General features: G+C 39.9%; 1 protein-coding gene across 4 annotated transcripts in view; it reads right to left on the bottom strand.

Annotated features, from left to right (window-relative positions):
* wdr7 (WD repeat domain 7) overlaps nucleotides 1–21,762 on the bottom strand; it is a 96,872-nt gene that overhangs the window by 20,529 nt on the left and 54,581 nt on the right. For all 4 annotated transcript variants that reach the window (XM_086300072.1, XM_086300075.1, XM_086300073.1 and 1 more), the window contains 2 exons: nucleotides 7,056–7,283; nucleotides 1,044–1,230 (listed from right to left, as the gene is read on the bottom strand). In XM_086300072.1, the coding sequence (XP_086156198.1) occupies nucleotides 1,044–1,230; nucleotides 7,056–7,283 (415 nt within the window). The remainder of the gene's footprint in view (nucleotides 1–1,043; nucleotides 1,231–7,055; nucleotides 7,284–21,762) is intronic.

Genomic DNA, 21,762 nt, shown 5'->3' with positions numbered 1-21,762 from the left:
GTGTCAGTGTCTTTACCGTTTGCTCATCTTAGTTCTCCAAAAATATTTAAAGGCGTTATCTAAGCTGGGAAATCCACACACTGGCGCTAATATTGTGTACTTTGTTAACATCTGATCTTGTCTCTCACCTGATTAAAGTCTAATGGGTTAATCTTGTCTGGAGCTAGAGACTGCAGGGCAATCTTCTTGCTTTTCTAGATGGAAATTTTTAAGAGCCACTTTAAGTGGGGCACAAAATGCTAAATAAAATGAAGAAAAAGACAAATGTGTGCACAGAGACAGAGGACTTTCGTGTCAGGCCAACGCAGACATCGTTACATCATCATAATGTCTTGAAATCAGATTAGAGTCGGGCTTCCGTAACTCACTGTGTCGGCTATATAATGTTCGTTTGTGTGTGTGTGTGTGGGTGTGTGTGTGTGTGTCTGTATTTGTGCGGATGCATATGTTTGTATCTATAGGATATACTCTGGAATCTGAGAGGGACGGATACAATTTAACAAATTAACAAACAGGAAGTGAGTACAGACAAATTGTCTGTTTTCAGTCGCTGGAGAGAGAGTAAACAAATGCAGAGCGTTCAATTTCCAGATGCAAAATCTTTTTTTTTTAATAAAAAAAAATTACCAAATTATGTGAAACACCGTCAAATCGGTGTGAATGTGAAAATACTGCGTGTAAAAAAAAAGAAACTATTTGTTAGTGAGGGTCCATTTCAACCAGTCTGCCCTTACAGGAGAATCCGTCGGTGAAAACACCAACGACCACTGCAGCCTGCATGAAACAACGACTCCTGATCTTTTAGTAGTGTGTCTTTAAGATGCCTTCATGCCAACACAACAGACCAACACTATGACACTTTTAAGGACTCTAGTATACATGCAGTTAGACTCTCATGATGATTTTCATGAAGATGAAGGCAAAGTGAGCAGGAAACTCTTAAAACTGTTTTACATTTATCTTGTCAGCATCTTCGGTCTGATATGAAACATTTTTTAAAAAGGCAGCAACTTCATTTGTTTAAGCGGCTCGTCGTGACTCACTTGGCGAGCTGCTTCTCGGCGTCGGCGCACAGCTCCAGTAGTCCCATGAGCACCGCCGACACATCCATGTACGGTTCCCACACGGTGAAGCCTCGACCAATCAGATCGATGGCGGTGCGTCGGATGGTGCTGTGGGCAGGCAGCTTGGGGCTGGGGGGCTGCAGCAGCAGGAAGGTCAGGGCCTTACCTGCAGAGAGAAACGAATCAGAGGGTTTTATCAGAAAACAGCAGGAGTTTGAAATCAGCCTGTGAGGGTTCAGCATCAGACAATACTAAAGAATACACACAGTGACCCTCTTATGCTGGAATTTTTGTCATCTTAAGGACATTAATATTATCTTTCATGGTCTCATCAGCTCTGAAAAGCAGCCTCAAGCTGCACCACAGGCGCAATCTTAAACAAAGAAAAGAAAGGAAAGCATTCTCATAAAGACAAAATATGTTCTGATATTTTTGGTGAGGTTTTGGGTGAAAATAGTCCAACACACACACTGACAGACACACACTCGGAGGATAAAGACAGCAAGCGGGATGGAGGTCACTTCATAGCTGACCTGACATTTGAGCCAGTCTCTGTGGGGACAGACTGACCATTAAGACTCCTGAAAAAAATCCCCCCCTCCCCTCAATAACGCTCTCCTTCCACCACCCTCTGTGCTCCCCACCTCACATCTGTCTGTCTTTCCCAGCTCGTCTCACCCACCTATCTTTGCAGGCAGAGGTCCAAAGATAACACCAACCAAAAAGAGTTTCATTTGTTTCATCCTCTTTTTTGAGTATCATGCATTTAAGTTCTCATTTTATCTACTGTGAAGCTGAAAATCTGTCTTTTGTCTGTTCTCTTCTGCCGCTGCTGCAGTCACAGAAATCAATACGACCCTTTGTGTGTTTTCACTTGAAATGCAAAAGCTAAATAGGCATAAAATGAAGAAACATACGATATAAAACAGATGATTTACTTTAGTTATAATCCTGTGGTGGCTCTAAAGGTCCACCGGTCTCCAGACGCACTCGGCTAATTGCATCACCAGGATCTCCTGGCATTTCATCATCAGCCTGCCTTAAATGGCAAACCCCCTTCCTTATTGGTTTACATCTACACACACAAAAACCTATGGATGGGTCTATGAACGATATGGCAAGAGGTTAACCGTGTAAGAATAGCAGCTATCTACAGACAGTGACAGCATTGGCTAATGTTGTTAGCTGGTATTGTTAAGACAATAGGGTTTATATTGGCTTGTGAGCTCTGCACTTTCAAGGCTCCAATTTTCGCTTCACAACCACATTGGTTTTTTGGAGCCAGAAGTGACAGTCTTTGAACGAGGGAGTGAGATGAAAGTAATAACACACCAGAATATCAAATAAATCATAAAAAACCTAAATGATACCTGGAATAACTCATGCGCAGACTCGCAAATGTCAGCTTTACTGTTTACTGGAAAGGAAAGTTCAATTTTATACTTTGAACTGGAACACTCCACTTTGATAATGTTGTTGGTGGTAGCTGTTAATTTAGGACTTGCTTTTTAAGTCCAAATGTTGTCACATTGGATTAAAATTACGGGGGAAAAAACCAAAAAAACAAACAAGAGAGAACCTGCTAGCTTTGAACCTTCAAGTTTAAAGACCAATAGGTGACATGGTAACTATTTCAATCTTTCAATACAATTCACCAACACCCTAAACACAATATGAAAGGTCTAGTTAAGTAACTTTAACTAATTGAAATGAAGTCAATTTAACTGGGCAGCACATGCCAGCAATAATACAAACTTAGCACTTCAAGAAAATAAGAAAAGTTGCCTTTTAAAAAAGATTCACCCCTCTGTGTAATTTTTATGATGGGGGAAACAAAACAATTTGTTGTATGAGGCTGTAAATATGTTTATTTCTGCTGTAAAGGTGGTCAATTTAACATTGGAGCCTATGGGGATCGCCTAACTTTTGGAGCCTCAAGTGGTCACCAAAGGAACTGCAGCATCTCCTTTATTGCCGCTTGGTGAAAACAATGAAGCATGCAAATCAGGTACGTTTGTGCACTTTTGACCCCCAGCAGGTAAGCAAATACTGACGTGAACTCAAATCTATCAATGTTTTATAAAAAGCATCAATAAGCTTAAAAACTGCGGACTATAAATATCAGCAGAAATATGGGGCTCCATGACCTCTGACCTCCACTTAGTGATCGTTACAAATAACAGCTGCACAGAAATCAATTACAAATGAGTTTCTGGCTTTTTTTAAAAAAAACACATTCATGTGTAAATGTTCAGTATCAACTTTCTACTCATATTGACAGTTTTATTTCAATCAAAATCAGTGAAAATAGAAAATAATCTTTAATGACAGTTAGAAAGACAATAGTGTAAAATGTTAAAAATGTTTCTGGGAGATTTCGGGATGCTTCCAAACAAAGATGAGCATTAATCGTCCTCAAACAGGCTAAATGTTATAACTTTAGTGGTTTTCTTAGTGTGAATCCATCAGAGCAGTGAGCCAGGGGACCGATTCTCTCCACCTAATGCAAAATAGGCTTTAGAGGTCATGAGGTCAAAGTTCATTAGTGTGAGCAGCAAATGTGGGTGGGGTGTGAGCATGACAAACCCTAAGGGAGCCCACTCTGACCACAGAGCCACATTTGCTCTTCGAAGCCTCATTATTTTACTTTTATTTCCTCGCAAGACAATTAAAGACGGCCGTTAACAGTCAGCGCTGTAATTGGCCGGATCGAGATTCAAATTTACAGCCCCTCCCCCCATTCCCAGCGAGAGGAAGGCTTTGACTCAGGGTTCATTTCTCACAGCGGACATCTTTGTTTAAAGGCAGCACCGGGCTCCCAAATGAACTGATTGCTATTGACAAAGCATCAGTCGGCCATAATGAGCTGTTAGTTAGGGCAGTAAACATGTCACATTAACACACAGAGGATGATTAGAGGAAGAGGAGGAAGGAGGGAAGAAGGAAGGAAGGAAGACTGAGGGGGAGAAGTACAGTGTGTGATATAGTGACAGATTGGTGACGTCTAAAATTTACCAGGCCGAAACGAGCGCTAACAGGCTTTGTGCTTTCTTTTCTCCATCTGCTAACTGCCCCTTCTCCCTCTCTTCCTCTGTTTGAGCTTAAATGCGAGGTGAAGGTAAATCAATGCTGGGTTGGTTAGTGGATGAGAGCTGGATCAGACTGGCTGCAGAGTGCTTGACATAGACGGAGAGGAAAAACAAGACAAAAAGAGAAAGAATGAAGGTTTTAGCTCATGTAGAGACGCTGTGCAGCTACATGAGAAGTGTAATGTAATGTCCATCATTACATTGTATAACCCTGTAGTCAGTCTCACCCCGTCTACATCTGGTAATAACTGGCCTGCAGATCCAGATCATCAGGATATGACAGGCATGCATTATGCCATTTTTTCTGTGTATTATTGCCAATGTCTGAAAGGATTTTAACAAACGAACGACCAAATGATGAGATCTTTCCTGATTCTCTATGTGGCTACATCACTTTTCACAAGTTATCTGCTGTTAATGTAATTTCTTCCTTGTAAATTTTCCAGTGTTTGAGGGTTTTTCCCCCCATAAATGTACAACTTTGAGCTTGAAAGTTTCCAACATTTTCTCCCCTTCTGTTTGTTTCTCAAGTGTTGATGAAGAAACTGTTCTATTTCTTGTATCCCACTCACAGCAGCAGAGACATTTCTACCTTCCGTTACCTGCTTCTCCCTGTTAAATGTCCTACAACACAAAGTAAAACTCAATTTCCAATCAGCTCTCATGAATGTTTGAAAATGCCACGGATCAGACTTGAGTGGGCATCAGAGGGGACTCGGAGCATTTTGACATTTACTGTGAGCTTTTTATTGTCCAGAGACTGAACACACTGATGTTCAGTTTGTTTCTCCTATCCTGCCCAACAGCAGGATAATTCCTCCCCCCACCCCCGCCATCATCGGTCCATCCGTCCATCCTTAAGCTCGATTCTCCCCCCCCACCCCCGCCATATGAAAACATCAATCTATACTACAGGCTACTGTACCCTCCCACTCTCTAGGCGGACAGCTCTCATTCATCACACACTGCGCTGTACGCCAACAACACCGATCCATCTTTCAATTTCATAACAGAGTGAGGGAGGAAGGGGGGGGGGGGGAGACAACAAACTGAACAAGAGTAGTAAAAAGGAGGAGGAGGAGGAGGTAGGAGTAACAAAAAGCTATGGAAAGAGAAAGCATAAAAACATCCTAAACTGTGCTGCAGTGTATACATAACCAGATTATTATGACCATAAGATGACCCAATATAAGAGAATATGTGCACACGCACCCTTCCACCATTTAATTACAATCTACTAGTATCAACTATATCTGATCTTGAATTCACCACTTTCAAGTCAAAATAGAAACTTTAAGACCTTTAAGGCCTAGCAGACCACTTCCTGTGTCCGCAACATCTAACTTCATGGGAAATTTTGCTAATAGAGAACATAATACTTGATTTTTCAACTCTGGAGGTTTCTGCTAAATGAGAAAAAAAAAAAAAAAAAATGCATATTGGCTTTAAAATTGATCAGCGCCGTTTTGGGCATTTTTGTAAAAGACTGAAAAATAGAAACCAAACGTTAGCCACACAGGGTTGTTAATTAACTCATTTTCCATATAAGCATGGCTGAAACTAGAATAAATCTTAAGGAGTAGTTTCAATGTGTTCATATTCATATTTACATGCAATGCTGATGATTGTTTTAATTAATAGCTTTTCGGCGTCTCCAGTCGTGAAGTATGGCTCCAGGAAATCAATTAAATCTGGAGTTGTTGTCATTTCATGACATGGATTTAAGGTTTCTGGTGCGTGTGTGTGTCCACACAGGTGAGCCGACTGCTGTGTGCAGGTCCAGCTAAGAAGCATCACGCTCCACAGCCTATCGGCGAGAGCGCAGGCTGTGTCACCCGGCGGATGTCCCCCTCCCCTCCCCCAGAGGCAGCCAATCAGAGCACGGGAGCAGTGGGACGGAAGAGCACCTCTACTTAGTGCAGGTTTGATGCCCATCAAGGTCCAGCGCTGCAGGCACAGCGTGGCACAGGGCCGGGCTCGCCGAGTGTGTGTGGAAGTCAGCACCAAGCTCCTTAAGGTGTCAAGCTTGGCAGGTGAAAATCAATCCCATCTCTACTCACCTCTAATCCTGCACTGAAGTTTCTACTATGTCAGTTGTGGAGTTGTGGATGTTTACGGGGTGTCTTTAGGATGTTTTTTACTTCAGTTTAGTTGGCTAGATGCTTTTAAAATTTGATTGGGTTTAAGTTGGGAACCAATTAAACCTCATAAAATAATAATAAAACTGTGCTATTGGTGGCTTTTGGAGCATTTTAGTGGAATTACCTGACAATAACTATGGGCTTGTATGTGGCACAATCAAGAAAGTTTATTTTTATTTGTTTGTCACTTATTAATTAGTAGGTACTGTACTATACAGTCACTTCTGGCTCCAAAAACCCAACACAGCAGCAACCAAAACTCTATTGCTGAGCAAGTAAATTCAGTAGCGCAGAAATGGGCAAAAAAAAAAGAAAAAAGAAAAAAAAAAAAGAAAGAAAGAAAGAAACCGTTACAGGCTTCTGAAAGCTGAAAACACACAGTCCTGAGAGTCTCTACAGGTTATTATCATAAAGCAGTAGGACACAACACACCTGCTATGGTGAAACCTGCTATGGTGAAACCTGCCATGGTGAAACCTGCCAGGACTAGAGATTTTCTGCAGAATTTACACAAACATAAAAATGTAAAACCTATAAGCACCACAGCCATATCCATCCAAAGGTTTTTAAGATTTCTCTTAACCTATCAAACTAAACAAAATGTGCACATCTTGGTGGTCCATTTGAAGAATTTTGGGCTGCAAATTTAACCAAATAAATTAGATTAGATTAGATAAAACTTTATTAATCCCTCGGGTGGGTTCCTCTGGGAAATTCGGTAAATGTGTTATCATGAGTGTGTTTGCAGTTTCTGGACTTACAGGTGTGTCTGGCCAGGGAGTAGTTGGACGATCCTCCGCTGGTCAGTCCAAAACCTTCGGGTGCCTGTCCACCAGCTCGAGCCCGGGCCGAGCCCTTCGGGGGTTCGATCTCTGCGCCAAATTCAGCCCCAATGACTCCCAGAAGGACGATGGCAGTGGCCTGTTTACGGCGCTCCTCGTAAGAGTTGGAGATCTTCTTCGCATTTGGCGGGAGGTTAGACAGACAACCTTAAGAGAGAGACGGAGAGAATATTGTTGGATTGTTTGAAATATTGCCTAAACAGAAAAGAGATCAACATACAAACTCCATGTTTAGAGAAAGAAGTACAAACATATAGTCAAAAATCTAAAAACTAGCATGAGAATTTTTTAACACTGCCCCCTTGTGATGGTAAACAGCTACAAAATATAGAGGTTCCGCTGTAAAGCTTGCCACCACAGGTGTTTTCAACTCGGAAATAATTTATTCAGTATGACCGAAATAAGTGACTGAATCCAACAAGTCAACAGGAGGTCAGGACTGAGGACTGGTTCCTATAAACCCCGGGTTTACCGCAACTACAGGTATCGCCCCCTGGTGACTATTTAAAAACACAACAGGGTTAAGGCCCTTCCAGAAAACTCCAGAAAATTACGATCATCTGGTTGAGGTATTGTTAAACTTTCTGTGTTTGAAATTGGAATTAACAAGTCTGAAGCTTAGTTTGACCAACTCAAACATCTTTTGCCAAGAACCTCCAGGCTTCTTTCAAGGCCCTGAACCATATAGTTAAACGTAATCAGGAGAACCAGAAAACATGGATTTTATTTCTCTTTTCATGCATTCTATTGGTTTTTAGACACTGCATTTATTTTAAAAGATCTGTAGATCGATATATATCATTCAGATCAGTGTGAGGACCATATTATTATTGAGTAATTTTTTTTTTGTTTTTTACTTTTTAATTTCTGTCCTTCCTTTTACACTGAAGTGAAAAGTGGTTTGGAAAAAAAAAAAAAAGGGGGTGGGGGTCTCCAGTGAGCTGATAACAACTGAACAGGCACACGTCTATTGTCCTGGTATTAATCATCACACACACACACGTCATTGTCACGCTGAAAGCCTTTAGTCACAGTGCAAACACATTTACACACAGACGGTCGTGTTCACAGACCTCTGGAAAGATTTTGGGTGTGTGTGTGTGTGTGTGTGTGTGTGTGTGTGTGTGTGTGTGTGTGTGTGTGTGTGTGTGTGTGTGAGAGAGAGAGAGAGAGAGAGAGAGAGCGAGAGTTTGGGGGGGGGGGGGGGGGAGTCCTTTTGTGTCCATCAACACGACCCCAAAATAACCTCTTTTGTGAGCACGTGTGCGATGGGGTCTGCACAGTGGGGAAACTCTGAGAGTGTGTGTGTGTATATCACAGTAGGAGATGAGAGCTCCTTACACACTTTGGATCAAGGCCCCAATAAGGACTACATAAAAAGTGTGTTGAGCCCCCCCACACACACACCTCTCCACCCTCTGATATCTAATTCTTATTTTTCTCTCTCTCTGGATGAGCAAGCACAGCATTGTTATGAATTTGTATTGCAGGGTGAACAAGCACTCACTCACAATGAACACACACACACAGATACACACACCCACAAGAAGAGGTGGCGTGAGCGAGCACACTTGGTGTGTTGAATAGAAACCGAGTGAGAGGGCTAGCCACTGCTGGGTCTGCATCCTGTCCATGTTCATGGCCCTTGCCATTACTACAAGTGTCCCACAGGGATCTATACTTGGGCCTCTTAAAAAAATTAATTAATTTAAAAAAAATTACCACCCACAACTAATGTACGTACTTTTTTTGTTTTAAACAGATGATTTTATATGCCACTGGCTATTTCTGAAAACACTGAAAAAAAAAAAAAAAAAAGAAGCTTGTTATAGACCAAACATGGAGAAAATCCAGCATTATGATTACATTACAGGTTCTGGTTGGAGCGATCCTTCCGCTTGCATGTTACGATTCGGCGTTGGCAGTGTATTGTTTTAGGCGTTTTGTTTTGGCGTGACTGTTATGTGTTTCCTGTTTTACTTTGAAAGTCTGTGTTATCTTAGTGTTCAGTTTACGTTTCCTTGTCTCGTCAGGTCTTATTTGCCCCAGCTGTGTATCCCTCCTGTGGTCCATTCCCTAATTGCTCCTTCTATGTATTTAAGCCCTGTGTTTCTGTATGTCATGGTCGCGATCTTCCCCCCCCCGTTGTAAATAGTTTGGCGCCTTGTGTTTGGTGATGTAAATAAATGTCGTATCTTGCTTTAAATCTCGTTTTGGGATTATTTTTGTGGAAGTTGCACGCCGGTTGCCTAGGCCGGGGTGTAACATGCAGCAGAACTGAACCAGGACTACCATCCCCTGCTGTAGTCCAAAATGGTAGAGCTGAAGTTGGTCTCAGGGAAAAGCCACAACAGTGACCTGATGGTTCTTATGGTTTCCTGCTAACTGCAGGAAACATGAGAAGGGAATGATCTGTGCCTTCCAGATATAAACCGCTAAGCTCCTAATTAAACAATTTTATTTTGGTCCTGAAATACTCAACATGTTTAATTTAAATAGACTGTAACACACATATTATGAACGGGGATAGATTGATATGGCCTTTTCAGAGCCAATAATGATAATCGATATTACAGAAGACCGATAACTAATATCAGAAAAATAATAAGACATTTGCTGTACAAGAAAACAAAAATAAAATTAAGAATAAAACAGTTTTTCTTCAATAATAAAAATGTATACATGAAAAAAAAAAAACATTGCAGGCAAGTAGTTATTTAATGCTCTGCTTCTTCATTCCCAATTACTTTTAATAATTCATTAGCAGTAATATATTGATTGTAATGACACAGATAATCAGACAGTATAATCAGTGGCTTTAGTGATCTGATAATGAAATCAAATCGGCCAGGTAAACCACAACCTTCAGAGGTGTTATCTGGACATCAGAGTGTAGTTAGATCCACCTGGATTAAAAATGACTATAAGAGTCACCATTACTGTATTTTGGACTAAGTAAAAATGTGGTTTTGTTTTATCCCCACGGTGTTTCTTCTCTGTCCCTTGTTTTGAGCTCAGGACCCCCTTTCCCCCCTCCTGCCTCCAATATTTCCATACTATATCTTGATGCTCTTTATAATGAGATTGCTTTAGACCAGCTGTCATTTGGAAGAAGGCCCAGCGGCCGCCTCTGATAAATGGATTACAGATGGCATCCATCCTTCGGGCCAGACTGGGCCAGTAGATAACAGAATTAGAGATAGACTCCCAACCAGAATCACTAAAAAGTTCAGGTTAACAGAGAGGAAAGTGAAAGTAAAGACAGAGACAGATGGGGGACGAAATAAAGGCATTTAAGTTTTTAGTAGACAAGGTTGGTCAGAACAACCAAGCACAAGTACATTCTTGGTAATTTCATTTGTCTAAGCAAAGTCTAACCAAAATACTCTTTGGAACTCCAAAGAAAGACTTTTTAGCTCTGCAATAACTTTCATCTTTTCTCAGCTGCATTTTGCTGGCTATTACCAACTTTAAGTGCCGTAGAGCAGTGGTCCCCAACCTTTTTTGCGCCACGGACCGGTTTATGCCCGACAATATATTCATGGACCGGCCTTTATGGTGTCGCGGATTAATACAACAAATTAAAACTAGTACCGGTACTGAAAAAAAAAGAAGATTTATTCATATTCAGGAGGAGGGCGATAACAAAATAACGCTGAAAACCCTGAAAACCATACATTTCACACCTGAGCCTCAACTCTTGCGGCCTGGTACCAAACGACTCACGGAGGGGTACTAGTCCAAGGCCCGGGGGTTGGGGACCGCTGCCGTAGAGTCCTCCTCATTTTTGAATCAGAGATGTATTTGATAACTACTCATATACAACTCAAGTCTTAGACTCAAGCTTCAAAAATTCAGTCAATCCTCTTTCCAACAAGTTAAAACCTCTTCAACAAAAACAATCGGGTTAAACAAACAGCAAAAGGATAGAAGACCTTAAAGGGACCATCTATGAAGTTAGAAATACTACAACAATAGACAACAAGCAGCAAGTTTCTAGCCACCAAAATCATGTGCTTTCTAGTCAAACAGAGCAGACAAGAAATTATAAAGAACACACAACATGAATATCATCGTGTCTTCTGTAAAGTAAATACCATGAGTGACTGATGCAGCAAATCCACGTTCATGTGTGTTAATAAACTTACACTTCCTGGAAAATTTTTCTTCACTCTGCATCATGAAAACCCATCAGGTGGAACGCTTCTGAAGCCATCAACAATCAGAAATGGACGACAAGCTAACAGAGCAGTAGCTTCACCATTTTTGAGACAAATAAAGTTTCTCTCATCTTTTCTTTTCTTTTTAACAGCATTTATTTTATGTCACTTAGAGCTGGGCGATAGAACGATAACGATATGTATCGCGATATAACTTTTACTCGATAGAGAAATTAAGCTATCGCGATAGACCTCGCCGCTCTTGTCCTTTTTTTTTTTAAAAGGTCAGCCAATCCAAATTAAGTAGCGCAGAGCCGAACCAATCACAGCCGCAGCGTCACGTCGCGTGACTTGTTACGTACAGCACAAGTGCCAAGCCGCACGTGTGTTTGTTTGGGAAGCAGCCAGCGGGTAATGGAGGAAATGAGTGTGCCGACTAGAAAAATCAACCGAGCGTGACCGAAGAGAAAACAGATGATGGTTCCAATGCCGGAGAGATTGTCGAACGGAAGAGCCAAAGAAGTTCCGTAGTGTGAAGGTATTTCGGCTATTTCAAGTCTGACAAAAAACAGTAGCGTTCACTGTAAATTGTGCCGAAAGCAAGTCTGGAAATACAATAAACTGGTGCATGCGTCACACTGTGCGCCACGTTATTGTTTCGGTGAAATGAATTTCTACAATACTGTTACTGTTAATTCTACTCTCTGCAGTGTTTAAATGCTTACATATACAGACAGTTACTGTCCGTCCACACATACGACTCTGTTCTGCTTCTATGCCCCAGCTTTGTTTACTTTTTCCCACCGAGGCTTCTAGACTTCTGATTGGCCAACATTTCGGTACGGTTAGGAATCTAGCGCCACCTGCTGCTTTGGCATGTTCCTAGCAGCGTTTTTCTTCATTTCTGCCTTTATGTGTGGACGGGATTATTTTTTTAAAACGAAAACGGAAAATCTCCGTTTTCAAAAATACCCGTGTACGTAGCCTCAGTCTCTGACTGGAAGCGCTAATTCGTCATTCGGCTTTTGTCAGACTAAAGTAACTGTTAACACTGTTTGAAAAGCTCAGCTATACAACAAGGAGAGATTGAGAATTTCCTTTTAGTTTTCAGTTTATTTGATATTGACAAAAGTTAGTCAGTTTTGTCTGTTCTTCTGTAAAACAAACTAAGATTTATTTTTAGAATTAATATTTTGTTTCTAAGTGGAATTGACAATTTAGTCTGTTTCGTTTGTTCTATTTTGAAACTTAAACGCTTTAGCGGCTGCCTTTTGTGTAGTTTGCAATATTTGCCTTTATTTATCTGAAAAAGTCTCATGTTCCTTAAGTACATCTACCCTGTTGAACTTATTATGGGAAATAAATATTTAAATAAAAACAAGCTGCTGATTATTTCACATTTTACTTGTGAGCAACGGCACATTTAAATCTTACAAATATAGTTATTTGGCTTATATCGTGATAGATATCGTTATCGCCTGAAATGAAAAAAACATATCGTGATATGAAAAAATCTCATATCGCCCAGCTCTAATGTCACTTATCGCGCATTTTCACTCTGAAGAGCCAGATGACTATATTATATTCAGATTTAGTTTACCAGTCACATGTTAACTAGGGACAAATAAGTAAATACTTCAGCCTACTCCTTTTCAAACAAATAATGGAATGATATTTTGTAATGATTGTGAAGGCACATGTTTGAAATAAAAATGAACTGAACTGAACTGAACTAGTGAAACTGACTCTTATATAGTCACTTTATTGTTATTTCCTCACATCTACCTGGACTCAAAAAAATATTATTAAACACCGTACTGTGGATGAGATCACAGAGGCCCAACAGGTTGAACTAACAGGTAAACAGGATTTTGAACTAATCCTAATTGTTTGTACAATCATGAAAGTGACGAGCCGATAATGACGAGCTTTGATTTGACATGTTAAAACCATTAAAACGACTTGCTGGCTGGTGAGATGTGAGGCAGTATCACTTCCTGTCCAGTGTGTACCTGCTGCCTCGGTTTCTGCCCGCGTGCACAGTGTGATTGATTTTTGAAGCCTATCGATCCGCTTCCTTTGCGACCAGCAGATCTATTATAATGACATTGTATTTAAATCCTATTTGTTGGGCAAGCTGCTCCCAAACATAACCCAATAAACTAAAGAGGGGGACGGACGAGCTCCCCTCCGTGCGCGCCTCCGCTTGGCTAAATCTTCATAAAAACCAGAAATGGATTGGGATAAAAAGGCTTTCTGGCTGAAATGACATTATCCATAAAGGAAGGAATCCATTAAAAAAAGGACAGGACGGTGTAATGCAACAACCTGTGGAGTCCATGCAGTTAAATTATGGACGTGTCATAAAAAGGAGAACAACTGAAATGTCACCGAGCATTAAAAAAAGGCTGTAACCTTTAAGAGGTAGCTTTATTTCAATGATAATAACAAGAAATATCACCAGAATGCCTTTGCTTTTAATTGTATTTAATTATATTTAAGTAATGTTATTGAATGTACTGTGAGGACTGAGGTCAGCTTGCTTGTAATTTGACAGAACTGAAAGGGGTTTGTTTTTTTTTTTAAAATAATGATTAATGATGACTGATGACGGAACAGAGAAAAACCACAAAGCTGTGTCCACAGGAATAACGTCAGGACCTCGTTTTAAATAAAATGTAAGAATAGTGCTTGAAAGGAAATTCATATCAGAAGAAAGAAACTGAAAAGAACTGGAAGGAAGGAAGGAAGGAGGCAAGACCTAAAAGAAGGAAAGATCCAAAGAAAGAAAGAAGGAAGAAAGGAAACATTGAAAGACAGAAGGAACACTGTATGGAGAAAAGAATGATAGAAGGGAGAGAGAGAAAAAGAAAGCCTGAAAGAAAGAGGGTCAGCTCAAAGGACACAAGGGAATAAAGGAGGACGGAATGAATGAATTCTGAGTGGAAGAAGGAAGGAAGGAAGGAAGGAAAGGAACACTAAAAGAAGGAAGGATAGAAGGAAGGAAGAAAACGGAGAGAGAGAAAGAGAAACCAAAAGGAAGGAGGAGGAAATGAAGAAAAAGGAAAAAAGAATGATGGAAGGAAGGACGAAACCAATGCTGAAAGGAGGGAAGACTGACAGAAATAAAGGAAAAGAAGGAAAGCTAAGTAAATAAAGGACCAAAAGGAAGGAAGAAGGACAGAGAAAAACCAAAAGACTGATGGAAGGAAGTAATATGGAAGACTGAAAGGAATAAGGAAGAAAAAAAAAAGAAAGAACGAATGAAGGAAGGAAAGGAGAGGTGTTGTCTGATTGACATGAAGTTGTAAAGGGGCTGCTGACAGAAAATAAATGTTTTTGATTATCAGTGTTTCATTTAGAAATTTAAACAGATTAACTGATTGATCATATTTAATTTAAAAAACAACTTCACTGATCGACCAGACAGACATCTGCTGTGGCGACTGTAAAATTAAACGCTGTCTAAATTTAATTTAACCTTAACACATTTACGCCACTGAGTCAAACACTTTCATTCAGATAAGCAATAATTTAATAATAATAATGATAATAATAATAAGCAATAATCAATTACAAGTAATAGTTAGTATAATACTGCACTATGTTTATGTGTGAGACACCCAGATCAATAATTAAGCTGTATTTTTTAAATATCTTATATTTCTGGTAATCAAAGCTACAACCCTCCCATCCCTGCCTCCTACTGCTGCAGCTACAGCCCTGCAATCTTCCCATCATGCACCTCAGCTCTGCCTCCATTGGTAATCAATGGGAGACTGGTAAAACCTGATCACCAGGGACTGAGGGAGGGGATCAATACCAGCAGGAAACTGATGTGAGAACGAAGGAGAGGGAGGAGGTGGAAGAGAACGACAGACTGAAGGAAAAAGAAATGAAGAGCTCAAAACAAACTCCCGAGCACGGCCTCGAGGGTTACATTTCTGTCCGTTAAGGAAAAACTTCCATAAAACAAAGAAATCCCAGGCTCGTGGGGAGGAGGGAAAGGGGGAAACTGTCCTTACAGCAAATGTCAGGAGACAGAAAATCTGGGCGAAATAATTGAAAACACAATTAAGTTGATAGAGAAAAAAGATTCGAGTCCTGAAACGGTGGCTGCCCTTCCAACCGGCCCGAGTCCATCTGAAGGTTAAGTGTATTTTATTTGCCATCTTAAGACAGAGACAGGAGAGCTATCTGCGCTCACCAGCTTCAATTAGACGAGGGTACGGAGGGAGGGTCAGCGGGGAGTCCACAAGACACACCCCAAACAAACTGGATTCAGGTTCATAAGAGGAAGCAAGCAGCCCTGAACCAGACTGTGCTGATCATTCATCAGATTTCAGACTTTTATTTCCTAAATGGTTCAAATTCCTTCCAGAACAGACGTGTGATCAAAGCAAAGCACTTCACAGTGTCACCACTCAAACATTAAAAGCAGTATTTCCCCACATATAAATTTAACTGGCCACATCTGTTGTTTTTTTTTTTGTTTGTTTTTTTAAACCTTTAACTTTAAATGGAGACAAGCCTTGCCATTTTAGTTATTGTTCTCTCAAGTCTTGGCATTTAGAGGGAAAAATAATTATTTTAACTGACATGTATTAAAATTTGTAATTTTTTACCTCCAAACATCCCCCTTTTTTTTAAAAAAATATTCAAAACATAAGGTTAGAGCTGGAGTCATCACTAACGACAGCATGAGGTTTAAATTATCCTGGGTCTGCTCTGAGACGGAGGAGCACTCTAACCAGAACCGCAGCAGGTCCAGAGCTGGTTCCTGTGTCGCTACACCGAGCAGAACATGGAGTAGAAGGTGCAGTCCAAGTCGGTGGAATTGGAGTTCGTCCACAGGATGAGAGACTCAGAGAGCGCTGGCTTCATTGCTTAGTTATACCTCACAAAGAACTTGGCAAAAATAAACAAAAAGCAATGATACTGGGAAATATTGTTCCAATTTTAACTAAGGATCTCAGTCTCTTTGATCAGTTCTTCGGGTTTCATTTCTTTTTGGTCTCTATGCTGGGTCATTTAACACTTAACCACATCACATTGATCTGATGGCTAGGGCTGACCCAGGCGTGGCCTGTATAACTTTATTATTATTATCATTACTATTATTATTATTCCCAGCATTTCAGAAACTCTGCTTTCTCAGCAGAAATAGATGCAGAGTAAACGCATGAAGGAGGAGTCTCCCGTTCCTCCTCCCAATCACATTAACTTCTCCGCACTTCATATTTCAGTCACACTGTATGAAAGTACAGTTTGGCAATATTGAGAGCCTGAGGTCTTATTTTTTAATCCTCCATTATCAGTTGTGTTTGTTTTGCAGTTTAATTTCCCCTCCGACAGGTTTTTAATACAGCTAATACTTTCGGTCCTTTGCAGCTGTCACTTTCATGCTGTTAATGGAGCAGTCTGAAAAATGAGTCTGGATGTTAATTTCACTAATGCAGAGACAGTGGACGGCCTCCACTGCACAGCGTCTTCATAAAGGAGAAATTATTTTTTATTAAAGCCACCGCGCCTTGGTCACACTCTCCTCTCGATCACAGATGAATCAAAGCCATGTGACAGAATTAGATTTCAGCTCTGCCAAATGAAAAGCATCACAACTTGGAGAAGGTAGAGGAAAACGATTTTCTCCACAAATGGAGGTTTGGGGTCTTTTTTTTTTTTTTTTTTTTTTTTTTTTTTTTTTTAAATGGAGGAAAAAAACTGACTTAATCCCCAGAGATTTGGAACAATCACTGATTGAAAAGAAAGCAATGGTCAAACTTTTAGGATGCAGGTGGGCTACATCTCAGGTCTGGGCTGACTTAAAGAAGGGCCACACAATAGATGCATAGACAAACAGTGAAAAAAAAAAATCCATAAAAAAAAAAAATCAATTAATGTTGGGAGCATAACACCTTAGTTGGATTAGATTTTGAACAAACTTGGATACTGTTTCAAGAACCAAAATCTTCTATTAAAAAATGTTGATTTGATGTACGATCCATCTGAACCTCAGTCACACGAAGGAAAACCGCGGCATGATCGCAGCACCACCAGAATAATTGCTGTTGTGTACAATGAACTTGTAATGCTGTTGCCTTTAAAGTTGTTTAAGACGACAACTTAAAATTGACTTTGACGTGTCAAGATGGTGATAAAACAGCAATAAGACAGAGTCAGTCTGCTACCAGTCTGCAACTGAATGGAGTGAAGTTGGCAGCTACATGCATAATAATGTGGTGATCAACTATGATAAATCCATGAAAATCACAAATCTGATGCCAACTTACATGAGCTAATGACTGCTGTCAGTGTCCAGCCAGAACCTCAGACTGGAAACTGAAATTAGTGATGTAGCTGCTGCAGGACTAACATTTCACTGCAAAACAAAAAACAAACAGGCACTCACCGCCCATCTGGTTATATACAGGAATATAACCAGAATACAAAGTGTTGGCAGCCAGCTGAGTCGAGTCCCCTATTGCAAAGAGATCCTAGATCAATATTTCATTGATCATTTTGAGTGTTGACTAATTTGTATTGCATTTACAATACATGAGATTAATGTCTAGCATGGATACTTTTACTTGCTCCTTCTTGCACATGTTCTCATTTCTTAACGTCTAGTCACATTTCGTTTTACATATTTGAACTTGGACTGAGCAGAAAATCTACGTTTATTTAACGTCACAAAAATTTGAACATTTATGATGTCATATTTTATTTTATATTTTTCTAATTGCTCTATTTGTGTTTCTTATACCTATGAAGCTCTTTGCAGCAGACACCATCAGCCCGGCACAATTTTCATTTTCATGATGACGTTCTTGCTTTGATTCAGTAATTAAACGCAACGTTCATATTTCCATTATATTATAAAGGCTGTACTGGCACTTCACTAGTTTGCAGCCACAATCCAAGGCAAAGAGTCAAACATACTTTTGTGTTTATAAAAATACCACAACATATAAATGTATGACTGCTCAGTCACTTAAAGGTTAAATTAAATCAGTTTTGGTACTTCGGAGTTTGAGAATTGTTTAGTTTGTGACTCCTACTTTAATAATACATAAAAACAACAAAAACAAATCCCATCACTGGTTTGTTGTCAAAGAGCTCGATGGCTGCTGAATTGCAGAGAAATGGAGCAGAAATAACAGGAGCTTGATGACAGATTTACAGTTTGTTGTGTCGAGTCTGAAATGTCGGATCAATTCAAGACGTCTGACAGTTAATCCGATCTGATTACACACAACGAGCAGATGTGAGCAGCCAGGAGACGAATTATCTGGGAACATCTGAACACAACGTTTTCCTGAACTCAATCACTGCCAACGGTGGTGGAAGCAGGAAGATGAAGGTGGAGCGAGCGAATGGGAACAATATGGACAGAAATACAGACAAGGCCGTGAAGGGGAGACAAAAGCACTGATAGAAAAATTACTACCAGTTATGTAGCCTCAAATATTATGATTATATACACGTCTTTAATATGGAGTTTCCATAGATTAGAAGAGTTTTTCTTCAAAGTAAAAGTGGAACAAATGGATTTAAATCCCTAGCTGTAAATGTTTATGCTTTCAAAACACTTTTTAATGAAAATATGATTTAGATATTATGATTTCATAAAGTAACCATTGACATGAGTACTGATTCAGCAGCAACAACGGGAACCGATTAGCATTAGCAGCTAACGTTACTTCTGTTTGCTTCCCACCTGCTCAATGTGCTCACATCAACTGTACTTAAATTCATTCAAAGTCACAGTAAAGTTGTTCTTATTTACATAATTTCTTGTTTGTACTAGCTGTATAGGCATGGGTAAAGTAATGGCCTTTACTCTCACGTCACTAAAGAAAAATCATCTGTTATGCTTCCTTGGCTGTATTCACGCGTTTAAAAAACAAAACAAAAAAAACACTTGTAGAAATGTGAAAATTTAAATAAAAAAAAAAAACAAAAAAAAAAAAAACAACCTCAAAATAATGCCTCAACATTTCAACGTGCCTCTAGTTGGCTCTGGAAACGAGTATCCATAAATACTGATAGTTATTATTTTTCCATCTTTCACCAAAGCATTGTTTATTTAGTATGCAGTCTATGAGAAATGGTCATATTTAATATGGAAATTGGTAGACTTTTATTGAGAATTTACATTTTAAAGTTGCCACTTTTTGTAACATTTGCCTGATTTATGCATCCTTCATTCTTGTACCTTTTCTGCATGAGGGGAAAAAAAACAGTCTTGTGAGACATACAGTTTACTAGTTTTTTTCCTACTACTTCTCTAAATGGGCAGTCACTGCTCGACACAAGCAGCTGAAATCACTTTACAAAATGATACTTGTAAATATTGGCATGACATGCACTGTCAAAATCACTCATCCTCTCTTTCTCCATCCCTCCCTTTATCTACATATGGGGCCATTTCCATATAATCCGATTATACTTTCTGTGTTGTGTATTTCTGTGATGAGTGTAAGACCTCATCCTCTGAGGTGAAGCTTTAAACTGATCAATCTGATCAGTAATACCATCTGAACCTGCCCACGGGGCTGAAAACGCCACAAAGGCTGACTGTCTCTCCATCTCTCCATGTTTCTTTAGTCCTACAAATTTAAATTTTTTCAAGTTGCAGCAGATTTTTATCACTGATATTGTACATCTCACCCAGCTCAGCTCGTTTCAGGTCCATTACCAGATTTTCTTATATCAAGATCCGTCTCACCTCAGTGGGTTCACAACCTTCTCTGGAGAATACCAGTCTGAGTGACCAAGAAACATGACCATGCCGTCTATCCATTCACAACACACACACACACACACACACACACACACACACACACACACCAAGGCCAGCGCTTTATCGTTGTGACACATTCATAAACCATGACACACACACAGAGACAGTTACACACACTCGGCAGGGTGGGGTGTGTGAAGGTGGGGGAGGGTGTGTTTCACACTGTAACCAAACTTTTATGGTACCATACTGTATAATATTACAGCTTTACTACTCTGAAATAAATCTGCTGTAACATTAAAAACAAGTGAATGAAGTATCCACGCCTCTCTGGTGATAACTTTTCACTGCTCGGCTTAAGTAAATTTTAACAGCAGCCTTCAGATGCCAAGAGAGGCTGTGGTATTTGCAACACATCTTTCCTGCAGTACTGTTTCCACTCCACAGCCAGCAGAAATACATTCCTGTACATTATTAATATTTGGACTACCTTTAATACAATAATATCCTCATACACCAGCTGGGTCCCTCACTGTGTAACACAGTAGGGACACAACTGTCTGAGACAATCACCGTGTTCGGAGTGGCGGCTCGGAGCATTTATCTCCCCATAAGTTCAATCTGTTCTGAGGAGAAATGTGATCTGACCCAAACGACCTCCAGGCTCGGGTATTAGATTAGCCAGGGAGGCTGACGTTTCAGATAACCAAATCAAAACTGGGCTAATGATGCCGAGAGGTGAGGGTCAGCCTGACCTTTGACCTCTGACCTCGATCACCGCTGCTGTGGACCCGTCAAAATGGTAAGAGAGGACAGAAATCCCTTCATACTCTGTGTTGTCCTGACCTTCCCTCCTCATAAACAAACTCATAGAAATATTTTATGATAATAATGCAAGATCAGCTGCATGATGTATAAAACCACTTATTTAATTTTACTGAATGACTTTGACTGGGAGCAATCAGCAGGGCAAAACTGCCCAGCAGTGAAAGTGGTTCAGTGTGTGAGGAATGGAGGGTGTTGGGGCTGCGTCCACCAACAACCTTTGACCTCCCTGGGGTCATCCCCTTCATCAAAATCCATGGGTGCGCTTATTTCTCAGTAGAGGCAGACTTCCCTCTAGTGTAGAAACATGACTGTTCCAGGTTACCCACCACTGAACGACAGTGCAAAACCAAGAGAGACACCCACAGGATCTCAACACACTTAGCTGTTGATGTAAAACTATCAAATCCATGTTTTTATATAATTATAAAAATGGTATTTCAGAATTAACCCAAGATAACTGCAGGTGGGACATTCTATATTTGTGCTTTATGACAAACTAATTAGCTTACTATAATGACAGTATGTATCGAGGTTATAGTTAACTAAAACTAAAAACTAGATGTGAAAAAAAGCTTTACTTAACTAAAATTAAATTTAAAAAAAATAGACTTGAAAAAATTAGAGCTGCAAAAAATAAAAAAAATAATAATAATGACAGCATTCCTGATGAGGCACTAAAGTATGTGTTTTTTGAGACTACAAAACTTTGAGTCAGCTGCTTTTAGCAAGTTTTGTGGGGTTCTCTGTACTGATTTTCCTAAATCTTGCTTCAGGGTCTGGAAACTCACAAGCTAAACTAAATTCATAAGAAAAAGTCAAAAAGACACGTTTTGAAGGACGACCTCTGCGTCAAAGATTTGGCAGTGGGACTGAAGTTGTTTGAGTCTGTGAAACT

The sequence above is a fragment of the Aulonocara sp. 'chitande type north' Nkhata Bay genome, linkage group LG7 (genome assembly GCF_057382095.1).
Source record: "Aulonocara sp. 'chitande type north' Nkhata Bay isolate Kocher_YH1m ecotype deep benthic linkage group LG7, A_spYH_male_GT1.1, whole genome shotgun sequence".
In the NCBI taxonomy this organism is placed as follows: domain Eukaryota; kingdom Metazoa; phylum Chordata; class Actinopteri; order Cichliformes; family Cichlidae; genus Aulonocara; species Aulonocara sp. 'chitande type north' Nkhata Bay.
The sequence above is the reverse complement of the archived record's forward strand: the minus strand, read 5'-3'. Positions and strand labels throughout refer to the sequence as shown.